Source organism: Callithrix jacchus, chromosome 13 (assembly GCF_049354715.1).
Source record: "Callithrix jacchus isolate 240 chromosome 13, calJac240_pri, whole genome shotgun sequence".
Taxonomy (NCBI): Eukaryota; Metazoa; Chordata; class Mammalia; order Primates; family Cebidae; genus Callithrix; species Callithrix jacchus.
This window is the reverse complement of record NC_133514.1, coordinates 23,679,535-23,701,364: the sequence shown is the minus strand read 5'-3', so window position 1 is coordinate 23,701,364 and position 21,830 is coordinate 23,679,535. Positions and strand designations below refer to the sequence as shown.

At 38.6% G+C, this 21,830-nt stretch overlaps 1 protein-coding gene across 1 annotated transcript in view; it reads left to right on the top strand.

Annotated features, from left to right (window-relative positions):
* LOC103787483 (pericentriolar material 1 protein-like) overlaps positions 1 to 19,057 on the top strand; it is a 51,822-nt gene extending 32,765 nt beyond the window's left edge. The window contains 5 exon segments of the mRNA XM_078346870.1: positions 1,176 to 1,307; positions 1,310 to 1,346; positions 3,954 to 4,309; positions 16,662 to 17,066; positions 17,286 to 19,057. Coding sequence (XP_078202996.1) covers positions 1,176 to 1,307; positions 1,310 to 1,346; positions 3,954 to 4,309; positions 16,662 to 16,846 — 710 coding nt within the window. The 3' untranslated portion in view covers positions 16,847 to 17,066; positions 17,286 to 19,057.
* The last annotated feature ends 2,773 nt before the right edge of the window (positions 19,058 to 21,830 follow it).

Below are 21,830 nucleotides of genomic sequence, written 5' to 3'. Positions count from 1 at the left end.
GAGGTGAATTATGGAGAGGAGTTAAAGATGTTTGCAAGGAATATAGGAGGAGAAAAAAGGTTGAAAGGGCTTTGTGAATATATATGTATTTATATACCACAGTGTTTTTTCTTAATAGGATTTTCAAGACACTGTGGCATAAGAAATTTAACAGGCTTTTTAGTTCTTGAGCATCAGTTAATATTGGCAGCAAACGTTAGTAATAAGAAATTGCAAATGCTCCTCCTTTTTACTAAAATATACTTCATGCCCATACCAACTCTATGTGAAGGCTCTTATATTCTTCATAAAGAGTACAATTTTTGTGAAACCTTCCCAATCTCTTTCTCCGCACGTTGTTAGTAGCCTCTTGTAAATACCTCTGATACATAACACTATTTGGTATTTAATTATATTCGACTTTCCCAGTGAAAACAGTAGAAACAGCATAAGCTTATAAGCCATACAGACCCGAGATCTAACAAGTTTTTTCATTTATTAGACATTTGGTCTCTAACCCTATTTTCTCACTGGTAAAATGAATACAATATCTATTATAACTTTTTTTTTTTTTTTTTTTTTGAGACAGAGTTTTGCGCTTGTTACCCAGGCTGGAGTGCAATGGCGCGATCTTGGCTCACTGCAACCTCCGCCTTCTGGGTTCAGGCAATTCTCCTGCCTCAGCCTCCTGAGTAGCTGGGATTACAGGCACGAGCCACCATGCCCAGCTAATTTTTTGTATTTTTAGTAGAGACGGGGTTTCACCATGTTGACCAGGATGGTCTCGATCTCCTGACCTTGTGATCCACCCACCTCGGCCTCCCAAAGTGCTGGGATTACAGGCTTGAGCCACCGCACCCGGCCTATAACATTTTTAAGTATTAAACCAAATAACCTGTGAAGTGCCTGCAGTAGAGTGTGGCACCCAGTAATAATTTAATAAATGTCAGATACTATTATTTCTAACTTTTAGCTCTTAAGGGAGTGGAGATTATTGGTTGTCTTTGACCAGTGACTAAAACATAGTAGACTGAGCTGTAAACAGTGATTGGATAAATGAGTATTAGTTGTTTTTTTTTTAATCAGCAATTTTTTGTTTTGGTGGATTTGAATGGCACATTTAATTAAAACTGTTTTAATTTTATTTTAAGGCTAAAAACATTTCTTTATTTTTCTCTTACTACCTTACTGATTAGGTATGAATTTCAGCCCTTTATTTCCTCCTAATTTCGGAGATTTTTCTCAGAATATCTCTACGCCTAGTGAACAGCAGCAACCCTTAGCCCAGAATTCTTCAGGAAAAACAGAATATATGGCTTTTCCAAAACCTTTGAAAGCAGTTCATCTATTGGAGCAGAAAAACCAAGGTACCTGATTGTAAATATAATCTGTTATTGCTTAAACATTCACTTTTGTGATTATATCTAATTATATGTAATTTGAAAACACAACTAGGGAGTATGCTTGTGATTATTTGGCTTGATAATGTTGGAAATATGAAACTTTGACATATGACTAGATGAGATACTGGATTCTTGCTGGTAACCCTGGTACACAAAAAGTTACGTTTGGAAGGATGTGGCATAACTCATAGGATCTCTTGTCTCTGATTTGATACCTGTCTTTAAGGTTAAACCAGTTTGCTGTTCACTGATTTAGGACTAGAAACTAATATTAACTGTTAGAAGATAGTTATGAAATGATGGTCCCTTTTGTTGATTCCTAGCCCTTGCTTAGAATCATTTCCTAAAACCTATTCAGATATAATGTTGAGTGCTATTAGGTTATAAAAACAACTTTTCCCTCATAAATTTTGAGGATGCATGGTATTAATCATAGGATTTATTTTTCTTCTTTGTTTCTTACAATTATTATTTTTTAATGCTATAATCTTCTGAAACATGATTTTTGACTCAGTGTGAAAGATTGGCTCAGTTGAGCCTCATCTGTCAGGTATGTCTCTCATTGTCTTTCCTACTCCTTAAAAATATCTATAATTCACACTATAGTTCTCTTAGCTATGTGATTAGGAATGTCTCAGGCTCTTATATTAGCATTTTCACACTGTTAAGTCATGAACTGGGATTTTTTTTTTACTTGATTAACCAATAATTCTGAGAATTACAACTTTTATTCATCAGTAGAAATCCTATGATTAATATCCCTTACTTTGTTGACTCCTTTTTTTTAGTTCTGTTTTTTCCTGTTAAATCTCATGTTGCTTTATAAAAGTATTCTATTGTCAGAAGCCTAACACAGTGATAGTGCACAGGTGCCATTCAGAAATGATGGCTGGATGAAGATCCATCACAAGCAGTAAGCATTTATTCAAAGCTTCAGTGAATAGGCCTTCCTACTTCATTATTTTCCATGTTTTATATATAATTGATAGTAAAAAATTACTCTGATTTTAAATTAGGTATTTGTGTCATTTTTAGGATGGATCTGAATGTCTAATATTATTTTAGATATTTGGCCTACTTCGGATTAGACCTCATTTCCCCAAATCTCAACTATTGTAATCTCATGGAATTAAATGACTAGAGATAAGAAGTCAGATAAAATCCTGTAGTCTTACTCAGGGGTCAGCAAACTTTTTCTATAAAAGTTTAGATAGTATTTTAGTCCTTGCTGGTGCATAGAGTTTATCATAGTCATTCATCTGTGACAGTTTTACACAAAAGCACCCACAGACTACTGGTATGTCAGCATGAGTATGGCCATGTTCTCCAGCAACACTTTATTTATGGTCACTGAAATTTTTTTCATATATAATTTTCATTTGTCACAAACTTTAAAAATTTTTTTCTTCCAACTAAGAATATAAAAGCCATTCTTAGCTCTCAGGCCATACAGAAACAGGCAGCAGGCTAAATTTGGCTTGTAAGTTACAGGTTTCTAAGCCTTGTATTGAGTTAAATCCTGTAGGTCACTGTCTCCTAGACTATTCTTGGGAGCAGTCTTATTCCTGCTAAGTTTTGTAATAAAGTTTTGGATTTCTTGCTCACTCTCAAGAGATTATAAAGCACATTGGCAAATTAAAAGTTCTGAGATACTTTACAGACCTGTTTAATTTTGTTTTATGTGTTTTCTCCCCACCCTAGATGCCTGATAAGTACCTATTAATAGATGCTGGTTTTCAGCAGATAAAATTTGGGAAATGTCAGTAGACTAATAGAACTATGGACTTGAGTGGAGAAATAAATTACTGGTTGAATGACCAATTGTTTTCACCAAATTCTCATTCTACTTGAACTGCTTTAGGTGAACACAAATCCATGTATGTTCCCAAGCCTTCTCCTATAGCTCTTTGTGAGCTGTTCTTCCAACTTTTGTTCTTCTGTGTCCCATCCTCCCTTGATTTTTCTTTTTGTTGTTTTTTCTAGAGACAGAGTCTCACTTTGTTACCCAGGCAGGAGTCCAGTTGGCATGATCATAGCTCGCTGCTTCCTTGCATTCCTGGGCTCAAGGGATTCTCCTGCTTCAGTCTCCCGGGTAGCTAGGCCTGGAGGCACGTGCCACTGTGCCTGGCTTATTTAAAAAAATTTTTGTTGAGATAGGGTTTTGCCATGTTGCCCAGGCTGGTCTTGAACTCCTGGGTTCAAGCAGTCTTCCTGCCTCGGTCTTCCACGGTGCCAGAGTTATTGGCATGAGCCACAGCACCTGGCCTGATTTTTGTTTCCCACTGTTTTCTATTGCAAATGCTAGATCTTTGATGTGGAACTTTTGCCAGTAAAAGTGGTTTGGTGAGATGGGTCCAGAATTAAAACTAGTTTAATACTTAGCTTATGTGATATTTGCATATTTAATGTGTATTTTTGTAAAGACATTTTTATAGCCTTTAAATTTTTTATTTGGCAATTTTATTCACCTTAATCTACTCAAGAGTAGACTATAAATTAAGTCTATTTGGAGTTTTCGTAAATAAAGAAATCTGTAATTGTTACTTATAAAAACTTGTTTTCATTGGTAAGGAATAAAAAACTGCCTGAAGAGGAGGTGGATAGCAGTAGGACACCATGGTTATATGACCAAGAAGGTGAAGTACAGAAACCATTTGTCAAGACTGGATTTGCAGTGTCTGTAGATAAAGCTACAAATAGTAACCACAAAAATCAATCAGATACAAATGGGAGAAGATGCCAGTTTGATGAAGAATCATTGGAAAGCTTTAGCAGTATGCCTGATCCAGTATATCCAGCAACAGTGACTAAAACATTCAAGACGAGAAAAGCATCTGCACAGGCCAGCCTGGCATCTAAAGATAAAACTCCCAAGTCAAAAAGTAAGAGGAATTGTGCTCAGTTGAAAAGCAGAGTTAAAAACATAAGTAAGTACTGAAATTTGTTGAATTTCAGCCTAATGTTGGTAATATTATGTTGGTAATATTACTCTGACATATTGACATATATATAGTTTCAGTAAGGCTAGATGGGCAGGTAGTATTCTAGACTTCATTGGCAGTCATTTTTAGTTACCTTTATATATATGTGTATATATATATTTACAAAATATTTGAAATCGGGTTTAATTTTCTGGATTAATGTTTTTGAATATCATATAGATAAAACCAGTTTTAATGCAGGCTGGCTTTAGTCCTTCTGAAACTAAACTCATTTTACTCAATCTTGCCATTGAGTATAAAAGTTTTTTTTTTAAAAATTTAAGTTTTCTTTATGGTTTTAGCCGCATACCTCTTACAAAAATAGATTTTCTGTGATTTTTGAATTTTTACTGAAGTGTACTAGGTTAAAAATAGTTTTATTAACTAAAATCTGTAGTGTTACAGCTGAAGCATATTCTTTTCATGTTTGCAAACGATGGGCTGTGGCAAAAGGGCAGCACAAAGTTGTCTGGTAATAAGATAAGCAGACAAAAGGTTAAAGAGCCACTGCCAAAGAGATTGTTTGCTGAGAATTGAAGACAGGCTTCCTGTTTCAATTGGTATCTAGGGAAATTTCCATTAACTCCAAAGCCGGTAGAATGAAACTGAAAGTACAGTTGGTAGGTCAGCAGGACTGTGCCAACGTCAAAGTAGGTAGAAATTTACTGTTTCTCCTTTGCTCTGGGCACCTCACCAAAACTTCAGGGTCTCTAGCAAACAAAAAAACAGAGTAGCCATCCTTCTACAGAAAGAAATACATATAAATATAGATATATAATTTATTGGGCACCAAACCTCATATATCACATGTTAGATTCATTAGGGGGTCCAGCCCTAAAAAATGGTTATGACAGTGACTAATTTTAACTATGCAGCATACCTTTTCCACATAGTTAGTCTCATAAAACTGAATGGATACAGGAAGAATCCCGGTGGCAGATGGAAGACTGGATTTTAATTTTTCTCAAAGTTCAGTATATTTAGTAAATGCTAGGAAGAAATCTTATTTACAACACATAGGTCGCTGTTAAGAGGTTGGAAGTTGTTAGAGAAATCTTACTCTCCCGCCCTTTCTGCAAGGAAGAGATTTGAAAAACGTCCTAGTGGTTCTTGAGTAGAAGAATAGTAATCACATGCTTCCCATTTTGACAAAACTTGTGTCTGGATTTATTTTGACTTGTTTAAAAATAAGTATAAAGGAAATAGCATATTGGAACATAAAGGTTATGTTTAGAGAGTATATTGGTTTTCTGTTGCTGCTCTACTAAATTACCACAAATGTATTATCTTAAATTTCATAAGTCATAAATCTGAAATAGGTCTCTGTTGGCTATGATCAAGGAGTCAGCAGTGCCACATTCCTTCTGAAGACCCTAGGGAGGATCCATTCCTTTTCCTTCTTGTACAGGCCACCCATATTCCTTTGCTCATGGTCCCCTTTCTCCTTGATCAAACCCCGCATACAACTGAGTCTTTGTCCTGCTGCCATCTCTCTGGCGCTTTCACATTTCTGCCCTTTCACATATAAGGACCCTCGTGGTTACACTGGGCCTGCCCTGTTAATCCCAGTGTAATCTCCCCATCTAAAAAGTCAACTAACTTTAATTGTCTCTGCTGCCTAAATTTCTCTTTGCCATACAATTCTAACATATTTGTGGATTCTAGAGATATAGACTTGGACATCTTTGCATCTCTGTTATTCTGCCAACCGCAGAGGGCAATCAAACTAAGGCTGTACGTTCAAAGTTCTCTAAATTGCTTATTATATGAATGAGAAGAAAATTTTAGAAATTAAAATCTTTAAAAATGTTTTCATAGGTAAATAATATGCTCTCTTGTGATAATTGCTAATTTTACTTATTCCTTCTTAACTTTTATAATTATTATATCATCTACATTTCTGGAACAATAGAAAATAATAGTCAAGATGAAGGAAAAGGCAAAAGAAAAGACAAATACCTCAAACAATATCAACAATATAAACATTAAATAAGTGGCTGCATACAAAAGTAATAATATATGGAAATGATTGAAACGGGAAAAGTTTTCCCTTACCCTCCTCACAGGGCATGTAACAGGGGGAGTGGCTCTCTTCTTTGGTGCTGGACAGCAAAGAACCCTTACGGGGAGCATGCAGATGGACAGGTTGTGGGGATTGCGGGCTTCAACCCCACGGCAACATCTAGGGTTCAGTGTTTACAGCTCCCGAAACCCCAGTTTGCTTGTGTTACAGTGTGTTCTTTCAGATTAGCCGTCCACAGGCAGTTCGTGTTAATAAGCTTAGTTAGACCCCTCTGCCTTATCACAAGTACAGAGGGCTTTCTGTATCCCCAGGCTCTTGCCCTAGTGTACCAGAAAAGTCAGATCTCACGTGGGCTTGGAGAATTAATGCAAGGTTTTACTGAGTGGTGGAAGTGGTTCTCAGCAGTTGGTTGGGGAGTCAGGAGGGGGTTGGAATGGGAAGGTGGTCTTCCCATGATTCAGGCTGCTTATTCAGTGGCCAAGCTCTTCTCCCAGTGCTCTTGGCTGAATTTCCCTGGGCATCCATGTTATTTTGCTGACGATGGCCTGCTTGTGGCGTCTGTTGGTGTGTTCTTCTGCCCATGTGTTCCTCTCAATGCCCGGCTGTTTGTGTGTGTGTCCACTAGGGTATCGGGGTGGTTTTTATAGGCACAGTATATTATGCTGCCCTACAGGGTGGTCTTGGAAAATGCAACATTTGGGTGGGAAAACAGGAGAACCTGTCTTCACCTAGGTCCATGGGCACAGGCCTGAGGGTGGAGCCTTCACCAGGGACCCTGCCTTTCTCTACCCAGCACTTCCCTGCCCCCTTCCCGTATCATTACAATACACAAATACATATATAATGCAATTTATATATGTGTATATAATATCATATAGACAATAATGTGTGTCTGTAAGTATATACATTATAGTATAATCATATATATAATATTGTTTTTATATATGTACAAATATTTTAGAGCAAAAGGCCTCATATCAATAGGAATATAAATTTTATTCCCATGTTTACAAAATGGCATATGTAAAGCAGAACTCCTTGAAGCAATATTATAATAGAAAAAGATCGGAAACAGCCTAAAAGTTTTTAAGTATTATTAATCAAATAATCTGATGACAAATTATATATATATACATATATATATGTACACATTTTTTTTTTTTGATCCCACACTAAAATGGAAATGTTTCTAGTTTTCACCAGTAAGTATCCTGCTGGCTTTTTATTCTAGGACTAAATTTAGTTTAGGAATAGGAAAATGAAGAAAGCCATTCTTCTACAAACCCAATTCTATAATATAAATTTTAAGTACATCTGTATATGCACACTAACAGACATTCATGTTATACAGGCATAGTAAACATTTTTTTTTTCTGAGACAGAGTTTCGCTCTTGTTTACCCAGGCTGGAGTGCAATGGCGCGATAGGGTTTCTCTCTGGTGCATGCAAATTAGATTTCAGAGAAAAGATTTCACTTTATCACAGTCTGTACTTCTAGATTTTACCATGAATATCATTAATTTTAAAGTTTAAAAATGTTAAGATACTTTTAACAATAAGATTGAAATGGGCATTTTTTTGTCATAAGCAGAATTGATACTTCTGTAATATAGACAGTGGTATGAATGGCAACAATGAGGAGCTCTTTAAGAAGGCAAAAAATCATAAAGGGTAAAAACTGTGAAGGAGAAAAAAGATGTGGAAGACAAAAAAACAACTAACAAAACCAAATAATGATATTTCTACAGTAGCCCAAAAGTTACAAATGGAGGCAATATTCAAATACTAAGTAGAACATTTCATTTCTTCTGATTTGAAGCAGGACCTGTATATATAAATTGATGAATTCTTGGCATTCCAGGAAAAATTAATTAATGAGCTATATCTACACTCTTAGTGGGTTTTTGCATTGTTTACATGAAAATGAATCTTGTTTTTGGTAGCCATTTCTCAGAAAACCTTACTAACACATATTTCTATATCCTAATTATTCAATTCAGGTTTCCTTAATTATAAAATCAGCACAGAGATTCATTTCTATTCATTTTCACAAAAGTACGACTTATAAAATTGTGAACTTAGAAATTGCTAGACTGGAATTAATTGCTTCTTATAAACCCCAATAATTTAATAATAGAATCCAGATAAACAAGTATAGGATAGATTGAAAGAAATAGAAATTGAACTAGAACATTAAAACAGAGTGCTAACTACAAGTTCTGATATTTGTGGTTTTGTTTTACATGTTCAAGTTTTCATGCATGCATAAAATACTTTGTGGAATTTAAATAATTACTTATATTGGAAATATGTTGTTTTTAATGATGACTAACTTGTTTTAAAACTACAGAAAGAATCCAGGAAAAAAGGCATAATTTAGTAGTTGCCTAAATTGTACTTTCTACAGAAGTTCTGCGTTTATTAAAATCAGTTGTTTATTAATTATTTGCCTAAAACATTAGCATATCAAACTAAAGACAAAGGATCAAAACTCAAAAAGTTAGATAGATAAAAACTATTATGTTTTTTTGTTCCTTCAGGGATTTATAAGAACTTTCAGTCATTTGCAGTACTATTGTGAAACCAACAACTGGTTGTTATTTAGAATCTCAAAAAGGAATTCGAATTTGGGGTTCTAACACTAAATAACATTGACCCAAAGGAATTAAAATCAACAACAATTTGAAAGTGTAAAAAGAAGATATATTCAAAGCAATGTCTTTTTCTTTTTTGAAATGTGTAATGCAGCTAAAAATAGGTATAGTTGCATTTCCTGATATTAGTTTTGGGTTACAGACGAGGGGCCAGTTTAGAATGGTCTAGTCTGGATGTTAATTATGCACAGAAATCCACTGACTTTGCGCTGAAGATATCCGGGTATTTGGGATAGGATTAAAGGGGTTATAATTACAAAGGAAAAGCCTTGCTTGGGAATTCTTTTGACCTTTCTGACTTAGGTATCTAAATATTGGAAAATAATTTAAATAAGTGTAACTTGAATATTGAATAATTTTAGAGATGAGAAAAAGTTGTCCATATATGAATAGCTGATATATTTCCCCCATCATTTCAGTATCAACTTTCTTTTCTGAGAAATGAATTCATTCATTCCACAAGTAAACGTAAGGATGATTCATCAATTTTAGGTGGAGTAGAGAGAGAGGAAGATAAAGATGAATTTCCTTTAGACAGGTGAGAAATTTCTAAAGCAGGGACTTGAATTGGACCTTGTGTATGTTATTGTGCAGGGAGGGGTAAGCAAGCTGGGTGATTGGCCTGGGAAGTCAGATCTTTTGTTGGCGTCACAATTTGTAGCCCAGACTTTAGGATAGGTGTAACAATTTCACAAGTATTTTCAGGCTGGGTGCAGTAGCTCATGGCTGTAATCCCAGCACTTTGGGAGGCCGAGGTGGGCAGATCACGAGGTTAGAAGTTCGAGAGGAGCCTGAACAACATGGTGAAATCCTGTCTCTTAATAAAAATACAAAAATTAGCTGGGCGAGGTGTCGTGCACCTGTAATCCCAGTTACTCAGGAGGCTGAGTCAGGAGAATCACTTGTACCTGGGAGGCAGAGGTTTAAGTGAGCCAAGATCACACATCTGCACTCCAGCCTGGGTGAGAGAGCAAGACTCCATCTCCAAAACAAAACAAACAAAAAACAAGAATTTTTCAATCTCTTGAGCAAAGCTGGCTCTAAATGAAAGTGTGAAGAAGATAGTTACATCAGCATACTCTCACCAGCTTTCAAGTATTTTCTCCTTTCCCCACTTTGGCAAATGGCCTAAAGGTGCTGCTAGCTTCTATATCCCACCTGGTATCCTAAAACTTTTCATGAGCTCTCTTTGGTCTGTGTTCCTCAATGTCTTCTGAATTCTGCTTTCAATTCTGGTATTCAATACTTATCCATTGACTATGGTGTGGTCAATACCATACCAAGGATCTAATAAATTAATACAGAATTATATACCAGTAGGTAAAAATATCTTTCTTTATACGGGATTTTGTATTTTAATGCAGAGCAATGAGGATTAACTTAAAAAGATCTAATGTGGTAGAATTTGAGGAACCAGTGTAGTACACTTAGAGAGATGGTTGGAAAAGAGTAGGTCCTAGGAATTCTCAAATAGTTGTTTAGTTAGCTTTCATTTAATGTTGGCTCTATATCTGGGACTATAAGTAAAACCAAAATGTAAAAAAATATTCCTGGCATGAGGCTATTAACAGATTGGCATTAGGACAGTTAATATGCTTCAAAAATATAGGCTTAAACACACTTCGATTTATTTTCACCACCAGTGCCAGGAGCGTTATGGGATGATTGCTTCAAAACTGTGAATTCAAGCAACCACAATGCGAATTATATTTGAAGAGCTGGAGACAGGTTTTCTCAAATATATGTCCCAGCTAAACGTAGGGATCTAGGCACTTTACATACAACTTTGCAATTTATCTGTAAAGTTTACTAGTAGTTAAATCTATTTTTTTCTCTTGTAACTATTTTATTATTTTGATAAAATTCAACCTCTATTTTAGATACTGGGGTACACGTTTAGGTTTGTTTCATAGGTATATTGTATCCAGATCGTAAGCATAGTACCCAAATAGTTTTGTCAACCCGTGTCCCCCTCTCTTCCTCCCTACTCTAGTAATCTGCAGTGTCTGTTGTTCCCATATTTCTGTCCATGTGTGCTCAATGTTTAGCTCCCACTTATAAGTGAAAGCATGCCATATTTGGGTTTTTCTTTCTGTGATAGCTCACCTATGATTATGACCTCTAGCCCTATTCACATTGCTGCAGAGAACATGATTTCATTCTTTTCTATGGCTATGTTGTAGTTCATAGTGTATATATACTACATTTAAAAAAATTCATTCCATTATTGATGGGCATCTAGCTTGATTCCATGTCTTTGCTATTGTGATTAGCACAGAGATGAACATATGAGTACATGTGTTTTTAGGCATAATGATCTCTTTTCGTTTGGGGATATACATATACAATAATGGGATTATGGGGTCAAATGGTAGCTTACTATATACAGATATTAACTCAAGATGGATTTAAGATTTCAACATGGGGGGACTGTGTTAAGGGAAAAAAAACTCTTCCCAGTTCCACGAGGGGCATAGTTTGAAAGGCAAGAGTTTCCCAGCGCCATGCTTCCATCCCCGACCCCCCACCCATCATCCATGCCGCCATCTGGGATCCTAAAGTTCTTTGTCTAGGTTTCCCGTGGGCTAGGTAGAGGAATCCAGGTTGGCTTCTTTGTCCAAAAAAACCAAAAACAAAAACAAAAACAAAACAGAAAGCTCTGGGGACTCTGTTGCGGACCAAGCAGCCAATCCAGTATCAGAGTCTAGGATCAGTCACTCCAGAGGAAGTTTGAAAGAACTCTTCTCATTGGATGAGAACATGAACGAGGAGGTTATAACACCGGGGTTAAAACTCTGCTGCTCCTTATCCATAGGATATCCCGGATTCCCCTCACACATTAGTGTGGGAGCTCGCTCTTGCTAGCTCTCTGCCTAATAAATCGCTTTTTCTTCAAAAGTCTTTGGGTCCGTGACTTTTATTCAAATAGTAAGCTCACTGCACCTTCGGAGCCCCTTTCCCCAGTTCTTCAGAGTAAGAGAGGCCAAGGACCTCAGATTGGGGAATTGGGAACATCTTAGGGATGCCCCTGCTCCCGCCCCTGGTTACAGTAGAACCTCAAACTTTTAAACTTACAGAAGAAAGCCTTAGAATTACCCTTCTCAAAATTGGCCTTGACAAAGAATGTTTGACTAAGTTCCTAGAAGCAATTGCAATAACAACAGTGACAAAAAAAATTGACAAGCAAGACCTAATTCAACTAAAGAGCTTCTACACAGCAAAAGAAACAAACTGTTGATAAATAGACAACCTACAGCATGGGGGAAAATATTTACAAACTATGCATATGAAAAATCTATAAGGAGCTCAGTTCAACAAGCAAAGAACAAGTAATTCCATTAAAAAATGGGCAAGGACAGAAGACTTACAAGTGGCCAACAGACATGAAAAAATGCTCATCATCACTAATCACCAGAGAAATACAAATCAAAACCACAATAAGATACCCTCTCACACTGGTCAGAATGTCTGTTATTAAAAAGTAAAAACAAAATAAAAATAAACCAAAAAACAAAAACCAACAGCTACTGGTAAGGGTGTTGAGAAAAGGGAAGACTCATACACTGTTGGTGGCTGCGTAAATTGGTCCAACAACTGTGGAAAACTGATGATTTCTCAAATTTGTTTTTCATTATTTATTAGAATTAAGATAATTTTAAAACAAGTTTTAAGTCAAAATTCAAAGTAATTTAAACTGTAAAAATTTCCTTCAATTTATTCTACACTTTAAAAGTGTCTATCTAGTCCATTCACTTGAGACCATATTGTTAAAGGAATTAACAGTTCAATATTCCAGCAGGGCAGTCAAATGTAGAATTAGATGTTTGAGGTTTCTTCCAGAATTCAGATCTTACATATCTCAGAAGACTATTCAATAGTCTACTTAGATTCGATTACAGCAATGTTGTCTTCTGTTTCCTGTTCATAAACCCGCTTGTAGGAGAGTTTCCAATTTATACCAAGACTGCAAATTAGCACAAGCTGCTGCTGCTTTCCAGCAAATCAACCAGAGGAAAACTGTGGGGGAGAAGGGAAACACAATGCATACGCATAAAAATGTGAGAAATCCTTAGCATAAAAGACAGTTACTTTGAACTGGTATGTGGCAAGGCAGGTAGATGGCTGTAACTGACAGCAAAGGGCTTTTGGCTCAGTTATTAAAGCATAAATTAGGAAAGAGCAGTTGAAATAGCATCTTGGCTTCCCCGTTGCCTTCTTGTTTGTTGCAGGATTTGGCAATGGTTGCCTAAACCTTTGAGGCCAATACCTCCAATGGCCCATCCTTCTGCTGGGGGTGCCAACAGGGGTGGAAGCAAGGCAATGCAAAAACCCTGACGGGGGGAGAATTGAGGAAAACCAATTGATGAGGACTCACCAGCCATGGCTTTTTCTCCCTCATTCAGTTTTCTCCAAACTTCCAGGGTTGATGGGTAACGATTTAGTCAGTCTTCCTTTTCCTTGGTGTTTGAATGTAGAGTGTTAACTTGAAAAGTTACTTGGTGCAGTTAAACAAAATAGGAGTGGTTACTTCTGGTTTTGGTAACTTGAGTTTTTCACCTGAAAGCCATCCCTTCATAAACATTTGACCTCTAAGAATTGACCTAGGCTAGGCTCTTTCTTCTGCCTCTCCCCACTTCATATTAATAGGCAACATATCTGTCTCTTCTGGGATAAGCCAAATTAATAATAATATTAAATGTCCAAATGCTGAGATATGAATTCTTTAAACATTTCAGAAATATATCTTCCTTAAATTAAAAATGGTAAATTGTACACTGTATCAGCAGATGTAGTAAAATTGAAGAGTCAGAATTTGAAATAGACAAAATATGCAACAAGGGACAGGGGAAGCTATTATTAATAAGATGTACTGAAGAATAATCAAGTAGAAACATAGGTGCCAAGAAGTTAACAGCTGAATAAAAAGCCTAATAGATTGATTGCATATGAGAATGAAGATAGCTGAAAGATGAATTCATTAGTTGTAAGATGGGATACCAGTACATTCTTAGAAGGAAACAAATATGATTGAACAGCCCAGAAATAGCTATAGAAGTGCAAATATCCAGAGATAGAATTTCTAGATAGAAAATAATAATAAACGTAATTTCTAGGAATTAAAATTCAAAAATTCCATAAAATTAAAATATCCCTTACAGTGTAAAACAGGAAAGCCTTAGGTGTTTTGCAATGGCTTGGATGAAGTGATCTAGAGGTGGTATGCAGACTTCTTAGGGTTACCAGATATGCAAGCTAGATGTCCAGTAATCCCTGTGGGGTATGCAGGTGATGCTCTAAAAGGCACTTAAAACCAGGGTAGAGGTAAATTTGCTAATGGGAAAATGTGACTGGAGACATCTTTGGTGGTATACAATAAATACAGACTCTGTTAAAATAATAGATTGTTCTGATTAAGGAAATTTGTTGAAGTAGAGAATTTGGTTCCCTTTAACTCCCTTTTCCAATGTCTTGTCTGGTCAGTACATAAGACAGATGGATCCTAGAGGTTAACAATATCAAGGATTAAACAAGTTGGTGTTTCTGATTGCCTTCATTGTAATTTGTAGGGAATCCATGAGCCCCACACATTGGGTGCCCGAACGTAGGGATCCATGAGTCCCATGTCAGGCACCAGAATGTTGGGACCCAGCTCTATATCACCCGTAGGTACCTTGAGTTTCTTGGCGACAAAGGAATGAGAAAAAGACAGTTTATGAGAGATAGCGGGACCGGGGGCCATCACTCATTACTTTGGAGGAGACAGTGAAGGCCCTGAGCTCTGATCATCCGCACTGTTTATTGGTTACAATCACTTTGATCTATAGCGTAGGGGTGGGGTTATGGTGAGGAGAGGGTGACGTGATGGTGGAGTGAATCAGTGAGCTGGAAGTGAATCAGTGGGCTAGAACTGGTGTGTCATTCAAAGGATTGATAACGGTGGCTGTTTGGGAGTTTCACAAAACAAGAACATGTTATAAACTAAACACATGTGTAATAAACTAAACATCTTTAGTTTATTATCTATGCACAGCTGGTGGAACATGGACCTTACAAGGAGCCTACGAGTCTAGCTATGTCATAGTGCTCTGAAGGAGTTTTTACATCCTTGAGCACAATGTTTCTGGTAACAGAGCTGAGGTCACCCTGCACTGGAACATGAGGCATGAAGAGACCTTCCTCCTCAGAGGCCTTCTGCAGCCTTCCGCAGTTTGTCGTTCCTTGTTTATATGTTACTTATAATCAATTTATGTAGGCATCTGTAAGTCCTTACTCCTTTGCTCTTTTTCCCAACATCTAATGATAACAGCAGCTGCCAGTTATTACTGTCTATTACTTCCTGCTAGGTGCTTCTTATTAAACCACTTTATCTTCATGGTTATCCATCCCCATTGTATGACCAAATTACGCGGATCATATTTTAATCCATTACATTGATCCACTATAACTTGCCAATCAATAATGTACTTGCTTTCTAGACACATCTAGAAAGACTAGAGAAACTGGCTTTTATCTATATAGAATAGGCCACTGGTGAATTTCTTTCAGGATAGACCAAAGCTGATCTAGAACATCGTCTTTACGTACTTAGATTCCTCCCACCAGCCGAGAAAGAACATCAGGGCTGAATGAACATTGGGGGCTGAATGGCATGAACATTGTGCCATGAGAGGCGCAATGTGGGATGGTGCTGTGCTGACAGCTGGTGATCCCTGCCCTACATCTTTGAAGAGGAGCCAGAGTGGGCCACGGTCAACTTATGTGTTGAAGACCTCCTTCTATGTGTGTATGTGCTTATTACAGATATGCCACGGTGCTAAGTACCGTAGGACTATGGGAAAAGTTAGAATACGTGCTGTATCCATGATGAGGAGGCACACAGGCCAGAGTGCCAGCTGTGGAATCCCACAGCCTGGGTTCAAAGCCTGGCTGGGTCATGATCACCCGAATGACCTGAAGGAAGTTCTCAGGCAAATTTGTAAAAGAAAGTTCCCTGCCCGCCAGGAAGGGAAGTGGTAAGGGGCAGCAGCCAGTCAAGCCAGGGCATGCATCCTCTCCTGAAATCTGCCCAGCGAGGCCAGGACCACAACGGAAAAGGCGGGCCTGGCTCTAGGCGGCACAGAGGCACTGAGGAGGCCCTAGGGGAGCCTGGCAGGATCTGGCTAGTCCTGCACTCTGCTTCCAGCAGGGTCTGGCCCTATAATCCAGGGGACAAGGCCAGCCAAGACATGGCCACTGGGTGCCAGCCAGCGCCTGGGCCAGGCACCAGGTGGAAAGGGCTCTGGCAGATCAGCCCCACATGCCCCACAGCCCCACAGCGGGGCCCATCCAGGGCCACACACCTGCCCCCAGGAGCAGGAGGGTTCAGCTGGATGGATGGGGAGCCCCGCTTTTTGCCCTCTGACTCCACTTGTAGGTGCCCTCGCTGGGGTCCTGTGCACTGCCCCACACCCTGCTCTGTCACCAGCCCCATTGTGATGTCATAAGAGCCCAGCTGCCCATCCACAGACTAGTGGGTGACTCAGGAGTACCCTCTCCATTTCTTACTGTGACTTTTGTCCGAGCGCAACTTGTATGCTATGGGAAATTCCCTAAGCAAATTGTGTTCCTTTATCTGCTGCAGGATCTGGCAGCGGTGGCAACCACGATGGTCTCCACTTGTCCATGTGGACTTTTCAGCTGGCCAGCTTCACCCCGCAGCTCCTGCGCATGTGCTTGCCCCACGAGCCCTACAGGGTTCCCGATTTCTCTTGTGCCCTCCGTGAGGTCTTGGGCCTTATTTTCCATCGAGCTCGAATTTCACCCTGAACTCGAGCGCCCTACTGCGGGACCTGCCTCCTCTTGCCTGGTGGCCCCCCTCAAGGAAGAAACCCGTGCTACGCCACTTCGCACGCGAGGGACCCGTGAAGATCCCTCCTCTAAGCCTTACTTTTCCACTCCGACTGCCTTTGCTACAAGTGCCGCCCCGATCCTGAAGACGGCGGTGAGAGCAGAAGAGCCTGAAGAACAGATGGAGGTGGACGATCAGGTAGAGACCCAGGGGCAGGAGGAGAAGGGGGGCCCCTGTAGCAGTGCGGGAGTAGCACCCACCTCGAGGCCCCTGGAGACTCAGGGAAAGCTTGCTTCCCTCAGCTGCAGTCCCAGGACCTTAAGGAGGTATAAGGGAAACCTGACAGAAATGAATCACAGTGTAAATGATTACAGTGTGTTAATATGTTTAACTTAGGTTATTTGCTTCCATCCCAAGGGTCTTGGAGTGCTCAGCGCACACAGCCCTGCAGGAGGCGTCCTTCCCTTTGGAAAGCCTTACCCAGCTCCAGCAGTGCTCCCTGGCCCAGTTCCTGGCTGCTCCCATTGGCCAGACAAGGCGGCCTCTCTGGTACTGGGGAAAGACCACCAGCCCAGCTCGTGGGAGAGGACCCAGTGCAAGGATCCTCCAGCTGTTGTGACAAGGAGCTCTTCTACACCAAGAGCCACCAGCCGCAGTTCCCGACAACCAAAATTGTCAGCGCAACCCCAGCAGCTGCCACTGGTCTCTCCCCAGCAATGGAGGTGGGAGAGATAAGGGGCCCCCACCCGCTAAACGTGCCCACCAATCCCTGAAAGGATTCACGGAAAACACTGGCAGGTCAGGTAGAACAACATCATCCAGGAGACTGAAAAAGAGGTGTGGCAAGATCAAGCAGTTACGGTAAACTGCAGTGCCAGCCAGCCTGCCCTGATGTCTCCCCATCCCACGCCTGCCCCATGTCTCCCCACCTGCTCTCCCTGCCCCAGGCCACCTACATGTCACAGATCCCAGCTCCTCCTGCCTCTGACTTGGACCATGTGGCTGCTGGGCCCCTCATCCTGCCCGTCCCTTCGCTTTTGACCACACCAAGAATTGAGTAAAAATTGATATCTATGGCTGGGCACAGTGGCTCACGCCTGTAATCCCAACATGTTGGGAGGCCCAGTCGAGTGGATCACCTGAGGTCAGGAGTTCAAGACCAGCAGAGCAACATGAAGAAACCGGTTGCATCCGTACTAAAAATACAGCCTAGGGAATGAAATAAATGGAAGCTCATATTTATTGCATGCTCATTACCAGCTAGTAATTTTCTAAGCCTTTCCCATTTGGTAAAATGTTTAATTACCAGAAAAACTTGGTCTTATCTTCCATATGTGTGCTCTAGGAACACATGGCATTCTTGACCCATCTGATCCAGTCCTCTCTCAAGAGTGAGAGTGAAGACGAGAATTTGGAGCCCAATCATGATTAGTATTGAGAAATGTTTCTCTGCCAGCTCACCTCCTCTGCATTTATTCTTTGGCACCTTTTAGGGAGGTAATGTGTAGGCTAAAGATTTCAGGACTCAAAATTTTGGCCAATTTGTCTCTATCTCAGTGATGTTCCTACTATGGAGATTTAGAAAAATCTGCGACTCTGAGGCTATCCTAAATTCTTTATGTAAAAGCATCATTTTTATATGTTATTGTGAAAGAAAGCTCTTACCTTGATTGCAGTCTTTAGCCTTGGGTATAAACAGATAAAGACCTTGTGATCAATCTGACTTCAACTATGAAAAAGTTGGTACCTTGGTTAGTTTCTTTTCCTTTAGTTAACACTAGAGGGAATTATTGAGAATAACTTTTTCTTTTCTGAGGGTTTTCAGAGTTTATTTGTCAGCAGAGGTTATTTAATGGCCATGTCATAGCCTCAGAATCTATAATTCATCTCTCTTGTAAAATTTCTCTTAAAATACTATTATGATTAATATATGCTGAAAATAAATATACAGATGCTCTTTGACATACGATGGGGTTATGTCCCAGTAAAAAATTGAAAATATCATTAAGTGGAAAATGTGTTTAATACACCTAACTGAACATCATGGCTTAGCTTAGATTACCTTAAACATGCTCAGAACACATACCTTAGCCTGCTGTTGGGCAAAAGCATCTAACTTGAAGCCTATTTTATCATAAAGTGTTAAATGTCTCCTATGATTTATTAAATATTATACTGAAAGTGAAAAACAGGTTGTATGAGTATTTGAAATATGATTTCTACTGAACGCACGTTGCTTTTGTGCAATCATAAAGTGGAAAAATTGTAAATTGAACCAACGTAAGTTCGGAACTGTTTATGCTTAAATTATTTTCTCACAGACTCTTGCCTGAGCTTCAGTAAACAAATTTGACATGGAGAGTTTCAAATGTTGTTCAGTGACAAATCTGGATCTCAGACAATTTGGGATTCAGAAGAATATTTTTCTATGACATTGGATCAACTTGAGTATGTAGTAATTAACAAGATCTGCCTCAAGTACAAACATTTGAACACATGAAAATATACACTTACCACTCACTGTTTTTAGTGGCTGGAAAGCAGTGACTGTCTTTCCTCTTGAAGGGGAACTTTGTCATCGGAGACCAAAGAAATGGGCCTGGTGATTAGTCCAAAGTTATTGTTTGGTGATAGCTGGGTAAAATATCCAGGAACAGGAATTCATTTTTTGTACAGGACTCTGTTGGTTTCTGGTATTATACTGTAACATTAAATGCCCGCTTGTTACGCTGCATTGACATCAGCTAAGGCTAAGCTTCTCTCCTGCCATCCTTCTTTGCTTGCCGTCATTTAGAGGAACAGTTTCATCCCTTACTGGGTAGACTGAGAAACATGTGGCCTTGGTCCTTTTTGAATGGCATCATTACAGGTATGCAGAAATATTTCTGATTTCAGTAAATATTTAGTTGACTTCTTTCTTGGAGATGCTAGGCCATGAAGGTACAGCAAAGCCAACAAAAGGGTAATGGACAATTATGACACATTCAATAGCAATAGTAATACTATTTGCAACAGTGCTAAACTGGTAACAACCCAACCCAGTAGAATAGGTAAATTTTTATATATTCATACAATGGTATAATTCAGTAACAGAAAAATTTTAAAAATGCAATGGCATGGATAAAGCTGACAAACATAATATTGGGTGAAAGGACCCACACTCAAAAAATATGCACCATATGATTCCATTTATATATATTTCAAAAAACAAGCAAAATTCTGTTAGAACTTGAGATAGTGGTTACCATTGGAGGCTTCTATCTGGAAGGGGACACTCTGGGGCTTCAGGGGTTCAGTAATAATGCTCTGTTTCTTGGTGCTTATCTGGTGGATGTATTCACTTTGAACATCCATTGGGCTGAATTTTCTTATTTGTTTGTTATGCTTCAACAAGAAGTTTTACATTATAAAGAAGACAGAGAAAGCAAGCAAGCAATCAAGAAAGAAGGGTGGTAATGAGAAGCCTAGAGCAATGTGCCAACTTGCAATAGCATTTTTTGCTGACATATTGAAGTATTTATGTTTTAACAAGTGTCCTTTTTCTTAAATGAAATAGGTATCCACTTCCATTTACGTGTCATATGGTGGACAGTTGCTTTTGTTTTCGGCAAATTTTTAAGAGGGAAATTGAGTTAATCCCAGTAGCATAAAGCAAGAAAGAGAACGAATTCATTAAGGATCCCATCTGATGACATATATAGGTTAATAGCAAGAAACTACTAATTAAGACTAAAAATAATACTAGCCCCATTGTCCTATGTTTCCTGGATAATTCTTAATTTGTATCTTCTATCTAAATTGCCTTTCCTGAATATAATTGCACATGTCTTTATTATTTGAAAGAGAGAGAAAGAATATTTGCACCGATAAAGAATATCAATATATTCTCTTCTCAAATGATTAAGGAGACCTTATTAATCCACTAGATTTTTTGTTGAAAATATGGGAATGCATTTTATGCCTTCACTCACCTTTATTTTTTTCCAGGTGGACTTTTGAGGATTTGTCTAACGGACTTCCTTTTCTTAGAACATTTCTAGATTTACAGAAAAATTAAGAAGACAGTAAAGAGGGTTCTCACATAGTCTTGTGCACGTTCCTCTATTATTAACATCTTACATTAGTATGGGGCATCTGTTACAATTAGTGAACCAGTGTTTGTGTATTGTTCCTCACATACACATCCACGGTTCATTCAGATTCCTTCAGTTTTTACCTCGTCTTTTCTTTTTCTGCACCAGGATCCCATTCAGGCACCATGTTACATTTTGCTGTCATATCTCTTTAGGCTTGTCTTAGCTGTCACAGTTTTTTAGACATTTCTTATTTTTTGGTGACTGTGACAATTTTGAGGAATCCTGATTGGATGTTCTAGAGGATACCCAATGTGGGAATTTGTCTGATTATTTTCTTATGATAAAACTAGTGCTATAGTTATTGGAAGGAAGAACAGGTATGACATCATTTTCATCACCTTATATCAAGGATACATGCACCAACATGACTCATGAGTGTTGACGTTGACCTTGACCAACTGGCAGAAGTAGTATTTGTCAGGTTTCTCTACTGTAAAGTTCCTTTTTTTGTCCTCTCTCCGTACTGTGAATTGATAGCAAACCACAAATTGAATTACGCTCCCCTGTATAAAAATGAACTCACGCTATTATAAGCACAAAATTTTCTTGCTTTTAAGAAGATAGAAATTGTAGGGGCATAAATGGCAAGATCAACAAAGTCTTAAACATCAAATTGATGTTTCTTGTGCCATTTCTCTATGGGGTTATTGATTTTTGAGTCACTGAGGCAGATGATATGAGTAATAGATATTCTGGCATTTTGAGACTATTTGGGTAATTGCATCTTAATTCCTTTAATCCCATTGACTATGATTTTGAATTATCCATAAAACCTGCCTGATGCATAGATCTTTTAAAATAATTGGTGGTACTAATACATCTATGT